We start from the raw sequence: 17,349 nt of genomic DNA on the forward strand, positions 1-17,349 counted from the left end.
CAGCTACCTGAACAGCTGGGATTACAGGCATACACCACCACGCCCAGCTAATTTTTGTGGTTATTATGTATTTATTTACTTATTTATTTATTTGAGACAGAGTCTCATTCTGTTGCCCAGGCTGAAGTGCAGTGACACAATCTCAGCTCACTGCAATCTCCACCTCCTGGGTTCAAGTGATTCTCCTGCCTCAGCCTCCCGAGTAGCTGGGATTATAGGCATGCACCATGACGCCCAGCTAATTTTTGCATTAGTAGAGACACGGTTTCACAATGTTGGCAAGGGTGGTCTCAAAACTTCTGGCCTCAAGTGATCCACCCACCTCAGCCTCCCAATGTGCTGAGATTACAGGCATAAGCCACTGTGCCCAGCCTTGACCAATCTTATAAAGAAGAACACCAATTCTCCTCAAACCATTCCAAAACACTGAAGAGGAAGGAATTCTACAAGGCATTACCCTGATGCCAAAACCAGAGAAGGACACAACAAAAACAACAAAAAACTACGGGTCAGCCATGAACACAGACACAAAAATTCTCAACAAAATACAGCAAACCAAATCCAACAGCATATCAAAAAGAGAATACATCATCATCAAATGGGATTTACCCCAGGGATGCAAGAATGATTCAACATATGCAAATCAATAAACATGATACATCACATTAACAGAATGAAGGACTAAAACCATATGATCATCTCAACATCCCTTCATAATAAAAGCTCTCAACAAACTAGGCATAGACAGAACATACCTCAACATAAAAAAGACCGTATATAACAAACCCACAGCTAACATCATACTGAATAAGTAAATCTGAAAGCCTTTCCTCTAAGAGCTGGAAAAAGACAAAGATCCCCACTTTCACCAGTCTTTTTCAACACAGTACTGGGAGTCCTAGCCAGAGTCATCAGGCCAGAGAAAGTAAGAAAACGCAGCCCAATTGGAAAAGAGGAAGTCAAACCATCCCTCTTTGTAGATAAAGACTCCACCAATAAACTCTTAGATTTGGAAAGTCACAGGACACAAAATCAAAATACAAAAATCAGTAACATTTCTACACACCAAAAACAAACTAGTTAAGAAAGAAATCGAGCTGGGTGTGGTAGCTTATGCCCGTAAATCCCAGCACTTTGGGAGGCCAAGGCAGGCAGATCACCTGAAGTCAGGAGATCAAGACCAGCCTGGTCATAATGGTGAAACTCCGTCTCTACTAAAAATACAAAAAATTAGCCCGGCATGATGACAGACACCTGTAATCCCACTTACTTGAGAGGCTGAGGCAAGAGAATTGCTTGAACCAGAGAGACAGAGGTTGCAGTGAGCTGAGATTGTGCCACTGTTCTCCAAGATCCTACTCTCTGATCTGCTTTACCTGTGGCTGCATTTCCTCTAGAAGTGTCTAACCCAAAGGGCCTGCTGTCATTGTTAAATATAGGGTGACTGTGGCAAGCTTCTTAAGAAAACTGCTTTATAAAACTATCAATACAACAAAGATCCTGGACAACATGCAGCGGTTAGCATATCCCTGTAATACATCATGGTTTTACTCTAACACAGTTGTTACCAAGTTGATCAGATACACTTGTGGAACTTTTAAAAACTTTTAAAAACAGATTGCTGGGATCTGTCCTCTTCCAAATATACCTTCACTCAACCACACTCCCCTGAAGACTAAATTGAGTAGATCTCTAATGAGACTGAGTAAAAAAAAAATTAGTTACGTAGATCCTTGCTATTCAAAGTGTGGTCCAAACATCAGAAGCATCAGCATCATCTGGGAGCTTGTCAGAAATGCAGATTCTCAGGCTGCATCATACCTATTGAATACAAACCTGCAGCTCAGCGAGGTCTCCCAGTGATTAGGACAAACATTCAAGACCGAAAGCGCTGTCCTACATGATTCTGATGTGCAGCCAGGTTTCAACAGCAGTGCTTTTCTTAACCCTCTAGTTCTCAAAATACAAAATCAAGTATATGAATAAATTTAAAGTGTACTTTAATTGCTGCAAAGAGGCTATGGTGAAAATCAAAAGGAACTCATTTTTAGGGGGCCCCAATCACATTCCATAGCTACCACAATTTCACTTACCCTTGCATCACATATGGAAACTGGTGACTCTGTGTTTGGTCAGTTTGTGCTTGTGGAAGGGTACGCTGCCTCAATCCTTCCGAGGAAGAACCCGCAGCTAAAGACAACATTTCTTGACTAGATGATGGAGTTGTTGATCCTGAATGATCTGAACTCTACAAACAAAAATGTATAATTTTTAAAAGGAGATTTAGTTCTTTACAATCATAAAATTGCAGGCACATTACTAAAAATGTATTTATGAAATACCTCTGCAAAACAACTAAATTTCATAAATTTGCTGTTTTAAATCTTGTGTCCAGTATGATACTTTAATTTTGATAAGTCAAAACTTATCAAAACTGCTTAATTAAATTAAAATATTCCATTTTTTCAACTAGAAATGGCTGAGGAGCAGAATAATACACAAAATAAGCATATTAAATTTTGAGGATTGAGTTAATGCAAAAAAGCTCTTTTCACATGATTAAATTAATGCACACAAAGCTCCTTTCTTTTTTTTTTTTTTTTTTTTGAGACGGCGTCTCGCTCTGTCGCCCAGGCTGGACTGCAGTGGCCAGATCTCAGCTCACTGCAAGCTCCGCCTCCCAGGTTTACGCCATTCTCCTGCCTCAGCCTCCCGAGTAGCTGGGACTACAGGCGCCCGCCACCTCGCCCGGCTAGTTTTTTGTATTTTTTAGTAGAGACGGGGTTTCACCGTGTTAGCCAGGATGGTCTCGATCTCTTGACCTCGTGATCCGCCCGTCTCGGCCTCCCAAAGTGATGGGATTACAGGCTTGAGCCACCGCGCCCGGCCTACAAAGCTCCTTTCATGACGCCTAACACATATAAAGTGTTCAATAAATGGTACTAATTACTGAGTCATTTAAACAGTTACTATGTGTCAAGGACTGTACAACATCCTACTGGTAACACATTGGTTTAAAGTAATGAAAAACAGGCTAGAAATCAAAAGATCTAAAATCTAGTGTTATCTCTGACATTAACAAGAAGTATAACCTTAAAGGTTCACTTAACCTCTCAGAGTCTCCACTTTCCTACAGAAAATGAGATTGGACTAAATTTTCAAGATTCCTTTCAGTTCTAAAATTCTATTAGTTTATAGAAATCACCAACAAATATTACTTTTTTACAAAATGAACTATGAAGATCAAAATGTTAATCGGGTTTTTTTATTCTCATGCTCAAATTTGTTTAATCTCGTGCTCATGGATTCAGTAACCGTAAACAATATAAGTCCCTGAAGACCATCCCAATTTGTTTAAAAATAGTTTGTCAAGTGTTTCATGTACATTTAAAACACAGTTACATTTTACATAAATTACAGTTCTTCCACTTTAAAAAGCTAGGTACAGTATTATTTTAACATCCTTCCTTTAACAAGTTTGTTAAATTGTCTTTTACCCGTACTGCCTTCCTATTGACAGGATGTCTTTCTGCATGACTCCCATGCTAAGTCCTGCCATGTGAAAGGTCCAAAACAGTCTTTTGCAAAACAGCCCACACCAGTCTTTTGCAAGACTAACAAAAACTTACTTTAAAATGTTACTTCACACACAATAGATATCAAATATCTTACTAAAGAGTCTGGATTCTTAGAAACATAAACTGGGAAAGGCTGCTTTTTTGGCAAGATTTCTCATTAAATGGGCCATCATAATATGGTGCTCATTAATACAATTATTAGAAGAAAAGCCTAGTCATTTGGCAGCACAACCTAATTTCTCTAGAACTAATGATTTCTGACCTTATTAGGTAATTATTTTATGATTAGATCTTTAAAACATTTTCAAATCCCTTGAAATTTCTGAACCATGAAAAATTAAGGTGAATTCAACTTAACATTCCTTTGATACTTTTCAGGCTTTCATAACACTCTGAAAAAAACAAATATACTCACTAAAGATACAAAATCATGGCTGAGCAACCCACTGGATAAGTCAAAGTCAGAGGGTTGTTTCCGAACAAAAATTGGAGCAATGCAACTGTGTCCGACAACTACAAAAAAAACTCTGTGCCAATGCCAATGTCTGTGCCTTTCCATGCCAAGACAGGAAACATATAAAGACCCTTGGGTGTTTTGACAAGGCATATTTTATTTAGTTTAATGTGCTAAATTCCCATGGCTGGTACTAGGAAATACTTACCATTAAAGAGAATACTAATTAAATACAGCAACTGGAGAAGCTAGTTTCTTAAAGCAGCAGTTAACTAGTATCTATTGAGAGACCTTTCAACTAGTTCCCACCCCTGTCATTTGTGCTCTCTTTCAAGCTTTGGCTGGATTCTTGACAAGGAAAGCATACTTAGTAGTATACAAGTTCCCTGCCTGCTCAAGAAGTTGAAAGCAAGCTTCCACTCACCCAATCCTCTTACCTGCAAAGGTGTCATAGAAAGCCTTTATGGGAAATCAAAAATAACATAAGAGGACTGAGGACAATGTCTTTGAAATTTATAGAAAATGTCTAAATTGAGAAAGTCAACTATTACAAAACATTTCCAAAACAATTTTAGGCAGATGGAAAAATAAGGATGGAGGAATGAATACCCAAGTCTGAAAGAAATTAGCACATTAAGTATTACCTCCCCAAGCAGGTGGAAGGTACACCCAAATCCAGTCATTTTTAAAAAACAAAATCCTTGACCAAGTCATCTACTTCAAGAAGACTTAGGGTACTTAAATTTTAAACAATTTAATCTACCTTGAATCAAATATACTATTTTAAATACCTGGCATATTTCTGAAATATCATTGGCCTAAGAATTTATATTATATAACCATAACATAATTCCGTTTTCTAAGTATTCCAGTAATCAAACCTTTGAAGATGAAATCTATTACTGACCTGCCATACAGCAAATTATAACTCATGGTGAACAGACGTCAAGGGATAAGACTGCGTATTAGACCTTTCAAAATGGTAAACTTTACAAAATGTCTAACTTTAGTTCAAAACACAATCTCAAAATCCACAAGCTCCAATTGTTCTGTTTTTCATTTAGTTTTTAGAGGCAAAAAATAAGAAGAAGATGAAGAAGAAGAAAAGTTCAACGTTTACTCCTCCCAAAACAACTCACAGAATTGCTGCTGGATGCCAATGCTTCACGACTTTCTCTATTGGTGCTGGATTTTGGAGAACTGGGAGGAGTCCGAGAAGTACATACTAGATGAACCATATGATACTCATCTTGCTAAAATTAAAGAAGATTACATTTAAAGGGTAGTACTACAAAATGTACAGTTCAAAAAGTCAGTAGCTAAACTGAAATACTTAAAACTTAGGTCCCTTTACAGCCTCGCCGTTCTATTACTGATAAATTGTTATCATTTGAAGGTAAATTTGTCATTTTATTTGGGATCCTTTTGAATTCAAATCTTCTCCATACTTGGAAAATGATCTAAATACTCTAATTGCTGTATTAAAAAATTATTTTGCATACAAAGCAGTCTTAAAGCAAACAATGTTGTGAAAGTTGTATCAGCACAATCTATCATTTCAGCATGAAAACATCTAGCATCTTAAACTTTTTACAGTTTACATATTTCCATCACTTGAGGCTTAGCAACCATAAAAGAAACTCAAATAACTTCATCATAATCATGTTTGCCTTAATTTTAGCAAGGTGATTTTTTTACTCTTTTTGGAGTCAAAAACTATTTTCATCTATAACACCTATAAGCAGATATAAAACATACATTTAAACTATATTCTGTAAATATCCCATGTTTTTCCATAAACTTACAAATATGACCGAAGAAAAACGTAACAAATAACGATTAGGGCTGGCATTTTAGCTTAGTGAGATCAGAGCATATGTATTTATACTGAGACATAAAGCTAGCAAATAAGACGGAGAAAGGAAAGGAGGAATAAAGGAGGACAAAGAACAATGAGGGATGAGTCAGCAAGTTTTAGAAAAAGAAAAGAACAGAATGACAAAGAAAAAGGAGCAGAAAGAAAGATGCCCAAACGATGAGAAAGGGAAAAAAAGTTACTAGAAACTAAGAATGTATCACTTGCCTACCATGAACCTATAATTGTGCTTAAATTTGGAGGCAAATCCAAGAAAGGGTACAACAGGCCCTTCCTTCAAGAGGCTCATGATATTGTTAAGAGAGTAGACTTGTGCACTACAGCACAATTACAGAAACAGAGAACAGTCTTTTTTGCGTGAAACTGAGAAGTCCAACCTTAATTACTTTAGGAGTTTGGAGGAAGAAGTTTAGGGTTAGAATGCTAAAGAAAGGCTTCAGAGACAGCACGACAGAAGGTATGTCTGGCAAAGGAGGTTGAAGACACTCCTAATTTTCAATGCCCCTCTTAGCTTCTTAATACAGAATATTAACAAGCATACAAGTATAAGATGTTGATCCTTAGAAACGTAGTTCCAAAAGGTCATTATTAATCACAATTAATTCACAGAATTTATTTATCTTGGGAATGTTTCCATAAAACATTTTGTGACTAAATAGGTAAAACTAATGGCAGCATTTAAACTGAAAAAAGTAAAGGGGTACATTGACTTTAACAAAAACAGTTGAAAGAACTATTTAAAATATAAACATATTACTCAACATGTTTTATACAGGGGCACAAGAGTTCTTTGACTGAGGCAGTTTTTATTTTAAGTTGTCTGGCCTGAAACCATTTCTGGCGGCAAAAATCTTTTTAAAAGTCTTCATGTGCAGATTTAAGCTATCCTTGGGGTAAAACAATTAATGTATTTGTATTTCAAAGAGCAGATGGCAGAAAGGACTATATTGAAATATATTTTATTTCTGAGCACCAGCATAAAAACAAGAAAAAAAAAAAAAAAAAAAAAAAGACCAGCCAGAACACAGAGGTTTCCAGGGCTATTCTAAATGATACTATACTGGTGGAGACATGTCATTATATATTTGCCAAAACTCACAGAATGTGCAACACAAGAGTGCACCCTAAACATAAACTACAGGCTTTGGGTAATAATGTATGTCTTTAAAAAAAAAAGAGGAAAGAAAGAAAAAAGACAAAAAAACCTGCTGCAAAATCCGCTATTTTTGAGGGAGTGGGTATTGCACCATGTTAGCAATTTGAAACTACATAATTCCAGTAACAGCAAGAAGTCACACTGGCAAAGCTAAAATGTCAACTGTCTAAGCAGAAGGAATATACTAATTTTTTTTTAAAGTTTCCCACAGGTGATCATAAACATACAGGAGAAGATACAGATCTTCTAAATTAGATAAGGAATATTCACAACAACAGTTTAAGTCAAAGAGCTAAGGCAAAACATAGAAGAAATTCAATTCTGCTATACTCACCAACAAAAAGCAACATTTCAAATGCTGAAAAGCTCTATAAGTATAAATTCCACAAACGAACATGAGCTAAAAGCTACCACTAAAATAAGTAGCCTTCAAGCTGATTTTATTGAAAATATTGAAATATAAAAATGTATTGAAATATATTTTAGCTCTGAGCACCCACAAAGTTTGCTAACTGATGGACCAGTTAATTTCCTCCCGAAATTAAACTCCCAACTCACACAATTTGTATAAAAATATGATGCAGCTGGCAAAAAGGAGATTTAGAGGAAAGACTGTTATCAATGAAAATCCGTCACCACTACTGAACATTCTACTTCTGCACTACTGACGTCAATAGCATTTTCTTACAAAAAATGACAAATACCTGACCACGAATACATAATCCTACTTTAGATTTAACTATCAGATGAATATACAGAACCGTTACCTAAACTAGCAAGAAACTATCATGTTACTTTCTAATTTATCTTTACTTGTTATGCTACCCAAAGGGATTGATTTTAAGTATCTAAAAACTGAACTGGTTGAATACAATTTCAGAACATAGCTCCTCTCACATTCTGAATGTATCTGGTATCAAATAGTGATAGAAAAGCTTACTTTTCTGAGAATGTCTTTCAGCTGCAGATGATCGGGAAGCAGTCTGCCCGAATACACCAATCTCTGATCCTTCGTCAACTAAGAAATGGGACAAAGAAAAGAATTCAACTTTTCTAATTACGCAAATTGAAGGTTGGGAATAACATGCCTAATTATGGGTAAAATAAAACTCCCTTTAGGCACAAGTAAGCAGAAAACTGACACAATTAAAGAACTTTTGTTTTTCCAAATTCTACTTAAGAAAAAACATTTAAGAGTTCAGCAAATGGTAATTTATCTATTGCAGCTATAATAAAGTACAGATAATTAATATTATCCTGGCGGGGTGGGGGGAGGTAGGTAAATTGGAAGTCTGTCTTTTCAACCATAATGCAATGCATATATGACTATCATTAAAAAATCTTCAAGACTATATAAATGAGAAAGTGGTTGGCCTTATATTAATAGTCAACAGTAGGATAAAATTTCAAGGTCACCAGAATCATTTTGCCTTATTTTGTCAATTTTTCATCTAAGATAATATATGACTTATTTTCTTCCTAACATTGTGCAGAACAATTTACTGGTTTTAATTCAAGAGCCATTTAGATTTAGTTACAAATTTACTTACTAATTATTATTCCTACCACTCTCACAAATACCTTTGTTAAGCTTTTCAAAAACACAAGACTAAAGAAAAATCAACACAAGTGCATGGAGAGTCAGTTGCCATCTCTATATGCAACCAAAATATGAACTTATGTAAAATTAAAGCATCTGTATATACTCCATATAAGGCCTATTTAATAACTGCAAAACAGGTGAATGTTCTTTGCATTTTATCAAAACAAATACTAGCCATATCAGTAATTCTTAAATATGCCAAATCCAAGCCACAACCATAACAATTTTTAAGACTATGTATTCAACATAGCTACTACAAAAGGGTATTCTTATACTAAAACTAGCCATAATAGAAATTATCATACTAAGATCTGTGGTTCAGGCATCCTTACACACCAAAGGTATAGCTATCCTTCCAAGATACTTAACCATTACACATATTCCAGTTTCTCCTGGAAGCATTTTGGAGTGTACCATTCCTCAAATGCACATGTACAAACTCCTATATATAAACAATCAAATACAATGCACAGGTTTTAAAATCATAAGTCTTACAACCTTTATATTTATATATAAAGGTTTCTGTTTATATAGAGAGAGACAGAAAGAGAGAGAGGAGCACTGTGGTATTGTAAAATATATTTGGTTTTCATGTTGTTTTCTGCCAAAGAGCTCCTAAAATCCTTGGAATCTTCAGAACGATGAGTATCTTTAGTGTGCTAATAAGACAACTGGTGGCTGGGGGACCCTACACTGCCCCAGGATGGAGGCTGGTTGCCAGGGGAACCAACCAAGTGATTAGAAGTTTGCAACTTTCAGTCCCACCCCCACCCCCAACCTCCAGAAAGGGAGAGTGGCTTAAGGTCGAGTTGATAAACCAACGGCCAATGATTTAATCAATCATGCCTATCTAATGAAGCTTCCATAAAAACCCAAAAGGACGGAGTTCTGAGAGCTCCAGCATAGGAGAAAGAGTCGAAGTTCCTCGAGAGTGGATGGGCCCAGAAAGGGCATGGAAGCTCTGAGCCCTTTCTCCCAGTCCTATGCATCTCTCTTCCATTTGTATCCTTTGTAATACTATCCTTTATAAGTGAGCAAATGTAAGTTAACATGTTTCCTTGAGTTCCGTGAGCTGCACTAACAAATTAATTGAACCCCAGGAGGGGGTGACGGGAACCCCAATTTATAACCAGCTGGTCAAAAACACAGGCCACAACCTGTGCTTGGGATCACATATGAAGGGGGGCAGTCTTGTGGGATTGAGCCCTCAACCTGTGGAATCTATCTCCAGGTAGATCGTGTCAGAAGTAAACTGAATTAAAGGACATTCAGCTGGTGTCCTCTGGAGAATTATCTGCAGAACTCCTTGTTGTTGGAGAGAAATCCCCACACATTTTGGTGACCAGACATTACAGAAGAATTCTGTATTGAGTGTTGTGGAGCATAAGAGAAACTGAGTTTGTTTTTTCCTATATCCTTATAGGCACTGAATGGCCAACTATACGACCATAAGTTGAATGCTAAATATACAATCAATGATTTAATTCCTGCCCAAAATGAATTATGCAATGCTTTATAAATCTCTATAATGTAGTTATTACAACTGGAACCTAAAGAAGCTTCTTCAGTATTACAGTCATCATAAACTATCACTTTTTTACCAGACCAAACATTTAATAAATAGATACTTTTATGTCATATCATCACTCTGCATAAAGGACATCAGTCTCTTTTTGTGAATTTTTTTCCTTTATAAAAATTCTCAAACATACATACAGTGGAGGGAATAAAATGAACCCACAGATACCATCTTCAAGAACTCTCAAGTACCCAGCTTCAACAATTACCAAATTCTGCTATTCTTGTCTCATCCATCCCTCATTTCTTTTTATTTTCTTCAAAGAGAATACTGTATTTTAATTAAAAAAAAAAAAGAGAGAGAGAGAGAGAGAGAGACAGGGTCTCACTCTGTTTTCCAGGCTGAAGTGCAGTGGCTATTCACAGGTGCTATCATGGTACACACTACAGCCCCCGAACTCCTGGGCTCAAGTAATCCTCCCGCCTCAATCTCTGGAATAGCTGGGACTCCAGATATATGCCACTGTACCCAGCTGAGTACTGTATTTTAAAGCAATATGACACATCATTTCTTTTCACCTGTACAAATTCAGTAAGTTTTATAATAACCATAATGTTACTACATTCAACAAATAATTCCTTAATATGTAATATCCAGTGCAGCTCAACTCTTCCCACTTGCCCAAAAATGTTTTTTAAAGATTATTTGAATCAGAATCCAAATAAAGTTCACACACAAAATTTGGCTGTTATGCCTCTTTTAATCTTTTAACAGTTTCTATTTTTAAAAAATTTTTCCCAGGCTATTCACGTGTTGAAGAAATTGTTCGTCTCATAGAACTTTCCAGTCTGATTAGGCAAACTGTATCCTCCTGGTATTGCTCCGCATGTTCTGTAGTTCCTGTACAATGTAGTTAGATCTAGAGGGCTGATGAGATTCCAATTCCTTTTTGTATGACAAGAAGACAAGGGGGACCTTGACAAGGGGGACCTCAAATTGCACCCTTTTTGACCAGTAGGAGTCCCTACAAGGTGGCTCCTGCATTTTAACATGATCTCTGTCATCTCTAATAGCAGCTTCCTTGCTCTCAGGCACAAAATGCCCCAGAAGTTCATCTCACACATTTGACAAGGGGGACCTCAAATTGCACCCTTTTTGACCAGTAGGAGTCCCTACAAGGTGGCTCCTGCATTTTAACATGATCTCTGTCATCTCTAATAGCAGCTTCCTTGCTCTCAGGCACAAAATGCCCCAGAAGTTCATCTCACACATTTCACGCCCCAGACCTGGAATCAGCCATTGCTCCAGGATTCATGATTCATTTTAATGGGAAACGGTATCTAAAGACCAAAATCTGGGAGCTATGAGTACTGATTTTTACTTGTCATTACTTCTTCGGTAAGCAGAGCTAGAAAATAATCTATTTTTATAAAGAGAAACTTAAATCCTGAGTTCATTGTGACATTTCCAATTAAATAGTATTCACTCATTTTATTTGTATCTTCTTACCCTGAAAATCTTTCTTGCTAATGACATTAATAAATACATGCCATTAGCAAATGTACTTATTTGTTTTATCCTACTATATGTAATCTCAAAATAACAATAACAAGATTGTTACTAACAATACTGAACAAAGTTTAAGATTTCTTATTGATCTTCTCTGTCCTTAGGATATAGGTCACTAGGCAAAATACAGTGTTTCAAAGTTACTTGAAATAATAATTCTTGTAACTGTGTCACCATCCTGACGTTTTTTAATTCTTGTGTTTTCATTTAGAGATTTCTCTATTATTTTATAATTATATATAACAAAAAAATGGCGGTAAGGTAAAAACTATAAACAAGGTGCATTCAAAGAGGCTTTAGTTCTGTCCTTGTTCCATGATTTTGAATTGCCCTTACAATGCTTAACAACAAAGCTGAATACACACATACTGCTATTTTCCTCCTTTTCTTACATAAAAAGTAGTACAGTACACTTACTCTATTGCATCTTGTTTTCTCACTTAATAAACCAGAGAGATTACTGCTTAGCAGCATAAAAATATTTCCCCATTCTTTTTAACTAATGCACAATGCTCCATTATATGAAAGTACTACAGTTTGTTAATGGATATTTGAGCGTTTCTAGACTTTCATTATTACGCACAGTGTCCTCCCTTCATATTATTCTATTTATCTCTATATTTTCCCACAGCATCCTGCAACAAGGAGATCATTAATGACATTGATAATGGTAATCTTGGTGGTGTAGCAGAATAAAAACCTAACTGGAATTGATTAAAGAGAAAAGGAGAGACACATAGAGACAGCAAATATATACAACTTATAAACAATTTTGCACTTAAAGGAAGAAACAGGACAACAGCTAGAAGGGAAATGGGATCAAGAGAGGGTCTTGCTTTTGGTTTGTTTTATTCTTTCGTGCTTTTGTTTATTCAAGAGAGAAATAACGTGTTTGTATGCCAATAGGAGTAATTCAGTAGAAAGGAAAAAACTGATGATGCAAGAGAGAAAAACAATTTCAAGAGCAATGTCCTTCAGTAGCTAATAAGGGATGGGGGTCTTGTGCAGAGGAGTTGGACTTACAGCACAATATGACAGATGTAGGTAAAGAGATGATAAAAAACTTATACAATATCCCATCACCAGCACTCTGTGCCTCGGTTTCCTTATCTGTAAGATAAGGGCAATAAGAGTTTGTATCTCACAGGGCTTCATTTTCGTAACAATGGAAATGCACATAAACTAGAACAGAACACAATGCCTACTGAGTATTCAAATAACATTAGGTGCTAATTTCTAGTACCTGCTCCTCCCACATCATGCAGTTTCATGAGGCTCTAATGAGATTATGGAAAAGTACCGAAAAGTTGACTGACTAACAGCAGGCTGTGTATATTCATTATGCATAAGAACATGATATGGATGCTGCTAAAACAGGTTGGGTTAAAGTTGCAATGACTGTCACTTCACATGATTTAAAAAAAAAAACAAAGTCCCAATTCACGTTAGAACTTTGAAGTCTCAGTTTTTTTGGTGTTTTCTTTGTTTTTGTTTTTTTGTTTTGAGACAGTCTCGCTCTGTCACCCAGGCTGGAGCGCAGTGGCACGATCTTGGCTCACTGCAACCTCCACCTCCCAGGTTCAAACAATTCTCCTGCCTCAGCCTTCCGAGTAGCTGGGTTTACAGGCATGCACCACCACACCCTGCTAATTTTTGTATTTTTAGTAGAGACAGGGTTTCACCATGTTGGCCAGGCTGGTCTCAAACTCCTGGCCTCAAGTAATCCGCCCACCTCAGCCTCCTAAAGTGCTGGGATTACAGGCATGAGCCACCATGCCCAGCCTAAAGTCTCAGTTTAAAATGACATCTATAAACAACAAAAGGAAATCTTTTAATTAATTTTACCTTCTCTATGAGAAAAAATACTTCCATATTAGTCAAAAGAAGTCCATGTCCAAAATATAAGTTATCTAACTTACTTTTTTAATTTTCAGTGAAAGAATGTAGTATTTACCAACTACTTCTAGATGTTAATATATTATCTGCTTTCTACATGGATAATCTCCATTTTCCTATTAAACTGTAATAGTAATGGAATTTCTCAGATATTTTATCAAAAGCATCACTTCTAAGCAAGATAGGGAAAAAATATGCTGGAAAACTCAGTATTTGGGACTACTGATCAAAATATACATAAATGGCGCACACTGGCAGTCCTACTTAAAATGTTTACTCCCATAATTTGTGAGTAGACAGGTTTAAAACAAATTTTTCACAGAAACAATAGGTCATTTTCAGTCAGAGACTTCAAAAGCCAAAGCTTGGAAAACTTTGCAATGCAATACAAGTTAAATAAATTTAGGAAAAGCATTTAGTTAAAAATAGAGGTACTGAAATCTCATGATAGCTATAAAGTGATTATCCAGATTATTGATAATATTAATTTTTTATCAAGATAAAAACTCAAAAGATTTTGAGAATTCCTAGTCCTGAAACTATGGGTCGCACACATACAAATAATTATTAAATTTAAAAGCTAGCACACACATATTGTATTTAACCCAAAATATAGCTAACTAAAGTAGTATGACTAGTATCCCAGAAAGAGACTGGTAATCCCTTATCTCCAAGTCCTTCTTTTTTAAAACCACCTACACCTACTAAACAGAAAGGTTAGGCAATAGCTAAGCAAGTCCGTCAGCAGTAGGAGGAAAAGATGCAAAAGCACCCAGCAAAAGTTTCTGACTTTTGCAAGGAGAAAGACAGACACCACAGCCTTTATCATTTGCTTCTCTAGAAGAGGAATCAAGGTTTAGAAAAACCATTAGTAGGCATGTGTACATTTCATTCATATCACTGGTTTTTGCCCTGCCAGAGTCTTTGCTAAATTTCCCATCCAATTCTAAACGTTAGGGTTCTTCACACAAGTCGCAAATTTGTCTCTCTGTCCAAGGCCTCACCCTCTCAGACCCAGATTCATATACCCAACTGTTAAGAGATTTGACATCTTCATATATTTTAATAGGCAACTCAAATTCTACAATGCATTTCAATTCCCAATTCCCCAAATCTTTCCTCTTATTTCTTCCCTATCCTGTAACAACCTGTGACCAATTGTTTAAGCCAAAAACCTGGGCATCATCCTCAACTTTTCTTTCTCTTGCCTTGCCTCCCATATCTAACCACAGTCAAATCCTATAGACTCTATCTCCAAAAGTCCCTCTCAGATCAGTCTACTTCTTTCCACCTACACTGTCATTACCCTAATCTAAACCATCATTTCTTGCCTGGTCATCTGCAATAACCTTTTAATTGGTTTTCTTCCATTCTACAGTCAGCAGCTCTAGTGATCTTTTAACAACTTAAATCAGCCAGGCATGGTGGTTCACATCTGTAATCCCAGCACTTCGGGAGGCTGAGGCAGAAGGACTGCTGGAGCCAGGAGTTCAAGACCAGCCTGAGCAACAGAGCAAGACTCCATCTCCTCAAAAAATGTTTTTAAATGTAGCCAGGTGTGGTAGGGCACGCTTGTAGTTCCAGCTGCTTGGGAGGATGAGGTGAGAGGATCACTTGAGCCCAGTAGTTCAAGGCTACAGTGAGCTATGATCACTCCCCCTGCACTCCAGCCTGGGAGACAGAGGAAGACCCTGTCTCAAAAAAACAAAAAACAAAAACAACAAAACAAAACAAAAAAACTTATATCAATCCTGTCACTCTCTGATGGAGTCCCACTACAATGGATTTAATTCAAATTCCTTTCCATGGCCAGATCTGGCTTCTGTCTCTCTCCAAACTCCCCAGTAGTATTCTTTCCTCCTTAGGAGCCAAACTGACATTCACTTAGATCTCAAGCTCTTTCTCAATTCAGACACCCGCCTGCTGTATTCTCCCCCAGCTCTTACATACCTGACTCTTTTTTTTTTTTTTTTTTTTTTTTTTTTGAGATGGAGTCTTGCTCTGTCGCCGGGGCTGGAGTGCAGTGGCCGGATCTCAGCTCACTGCAAGCTCCGCCTCCCGGGTTCACGCCATTCTCCTGCCTCAGCCTCCCGAGTAGCTGGGACTACAGACGCCCGCCACCTCGCCCGGCTAGTTTTTTGTATTTTTTAGTAGAGACGGGGTTTCACAGTGTTCGCCAGGATGGTCTCGATCTCCTGACCTCGTGATCCGCCCGTCTCGGCCTCCCAAAGTGCTGGGATTACAGGCTTGAGCCACCGTGCCCGGCCATACCTGACTCTTAATAACCTTTTAGATTTTAGTTTTAAAATCACCCCCTCAGCGAGGTCTTCCTTGACTTAACAAATCTACAGTATAGTATTCCCTCTCACACATCCTGTTTATATCCTTCGTAACACAAACCACAACCTCTAATTATGCCAACATGTGTTTTTTTTTTTTCCTTAAATAAAAGTGCCAAGAATAAAGGGTCCATAGCCATCTTGCTTGTCACTGTGTTCCCATAGCCCACTACTGTGCCTGACAGAGTACATGCTAAGTGTAGATTTACTAAATGAGGTGTCATGAGTCCAAAACTGCTTACATAGACTTGGAGAAACCACCTAATTTGAAGTTTGTTAAATTAGTTATTTTACATGTAATCAAGAAAAATAGAAATGAAATAATCTATGAATTACAACACTAACTTAAAACACTTGCTGGTGCTAAATTCATCTGATTCATTTCTACAAATGATACTGATATTAGCAAATTATGATAAAGAAGCAATCATATATTAGTATTGTAGTATTTTTTTCTTTAAATTAGTAGTCAACTTTGAAAAAATGGTTTTATCTTTCCATAGCAAGGTCACATCAATTTTCAGAAATGTAGAACATAAAAATGTAACAAAATTACATAGTAACCCCCAAAATACATAAAGCAAAAACAAGTATGGGCAAGGATGCAGAGAAACTAGACCCTTCACATGTTGCTGGTAGGAATGTAAAAGGGTGTAGCCACTGTGGAAAAAAAGTTCGGCAGTGTCTCAGAGAGTTAAACATACAGTTGCCCTATGACACAATATATGCCCAGTTCCATTGCTAGGTACATACCAAAAATGATGGAAAACATATGTGCACATAAAAACTTGTACAAGAATGTTCATAGCATCATTATTCATAATAGTCAAAAAAAAGTAGAAATAACCCAAATGTCTATCAGCTGACAAATGGATAAACAAAATATGGTGTATATAAATATATGCACACACAGAATACTATTCAGCCATAAAAAGGAATGAAATACTGACACATGCTAAAATGTAGATGAGCCTTGTAAACATTATGCCAAGTTAAAGATAGCAGGCACAAAAATCCATATAACTATGATTCTATTTATATGAAATGTCTAGACTATGCAAATCCATAGAAAGAGAAAGTAGAAAAAAAAAAAAGAAACAGAAAGTAGATTAGCAGACTGGCAGAAAAAAGAATGGGGAGTGACTGCCAATAGGTATGGAGTTTCTGGGGTGATGAAAATATTCTAGAATTAGATAGTGATTATGACAGCACAACTTTGTGAAGTACTAAAAACCACTGGGACATATACTTTAAAAGGGCAAATTTTGCAGTATGTGAATTATATCTGCATTAAGAAAAACTGTTACTTTCAATTGAATATTCAAATGCCTTCAAATAATCTGAAGTTTTTGGTTTTTT

General features: G+C 36.7%; 1 protein-coding gene across 7 annotated transcripts in view; it reads right to left on the reverse strand.

Moving 5' to 3' along the window:
* Positions 1-17,349, reverse strand: part of HERPUD2 (HERPUD family member 2) — a 53,230-nt gene that overhangs the window by 23,085 nt on the left and 12,796 nt on the right. For 3 of the 7 annotated variants that reach the window (XM_033193552.1, XM_033193555.1, XM_033193551.1), the window contains 3 exons: positions 8,005-8,082; positions 5,172-5,285; positions 2,094-2,248 (listed from right to left, as the gene is read on the reverse strand). In XM_033193552.1, coding sequence (XP_033049443.1) covers positions 2,094-2,248; positions 5,172-5,285; positions 8,005-8,082 — 347 coding nt within the window. Of the gene's footprint in view, positions 1-2,093; positions 2,249-5,171; positions 5,286-8,004; positions 8,083-12,823; positions 12,866-17,349 lie in introns of all 7 variants that reach the window. The other 4 variants (XM_033193550.1, XM_033193549.1, XM_033193553.1 and 1 more) reach the window with 3 other exon arrangements.

Source organism: Trachypithecus francoisi, unplaced genomic scaffold, assembly GCF_009764315.1.
Source record: "Trachypithecus francoisi isolate TF-2019V2 unplaced genomic scaffold, Tfra_2.0 Lachesis_group4, whole genome shotgun sequence".
In the NCBI taxonomy this organism is placed as follows: Eukaryota; Metazoa; Chordata; class Mammalia; order Primates; family Cercopithecidae; genus Trachypithecus; species Trachypithecus francoisi.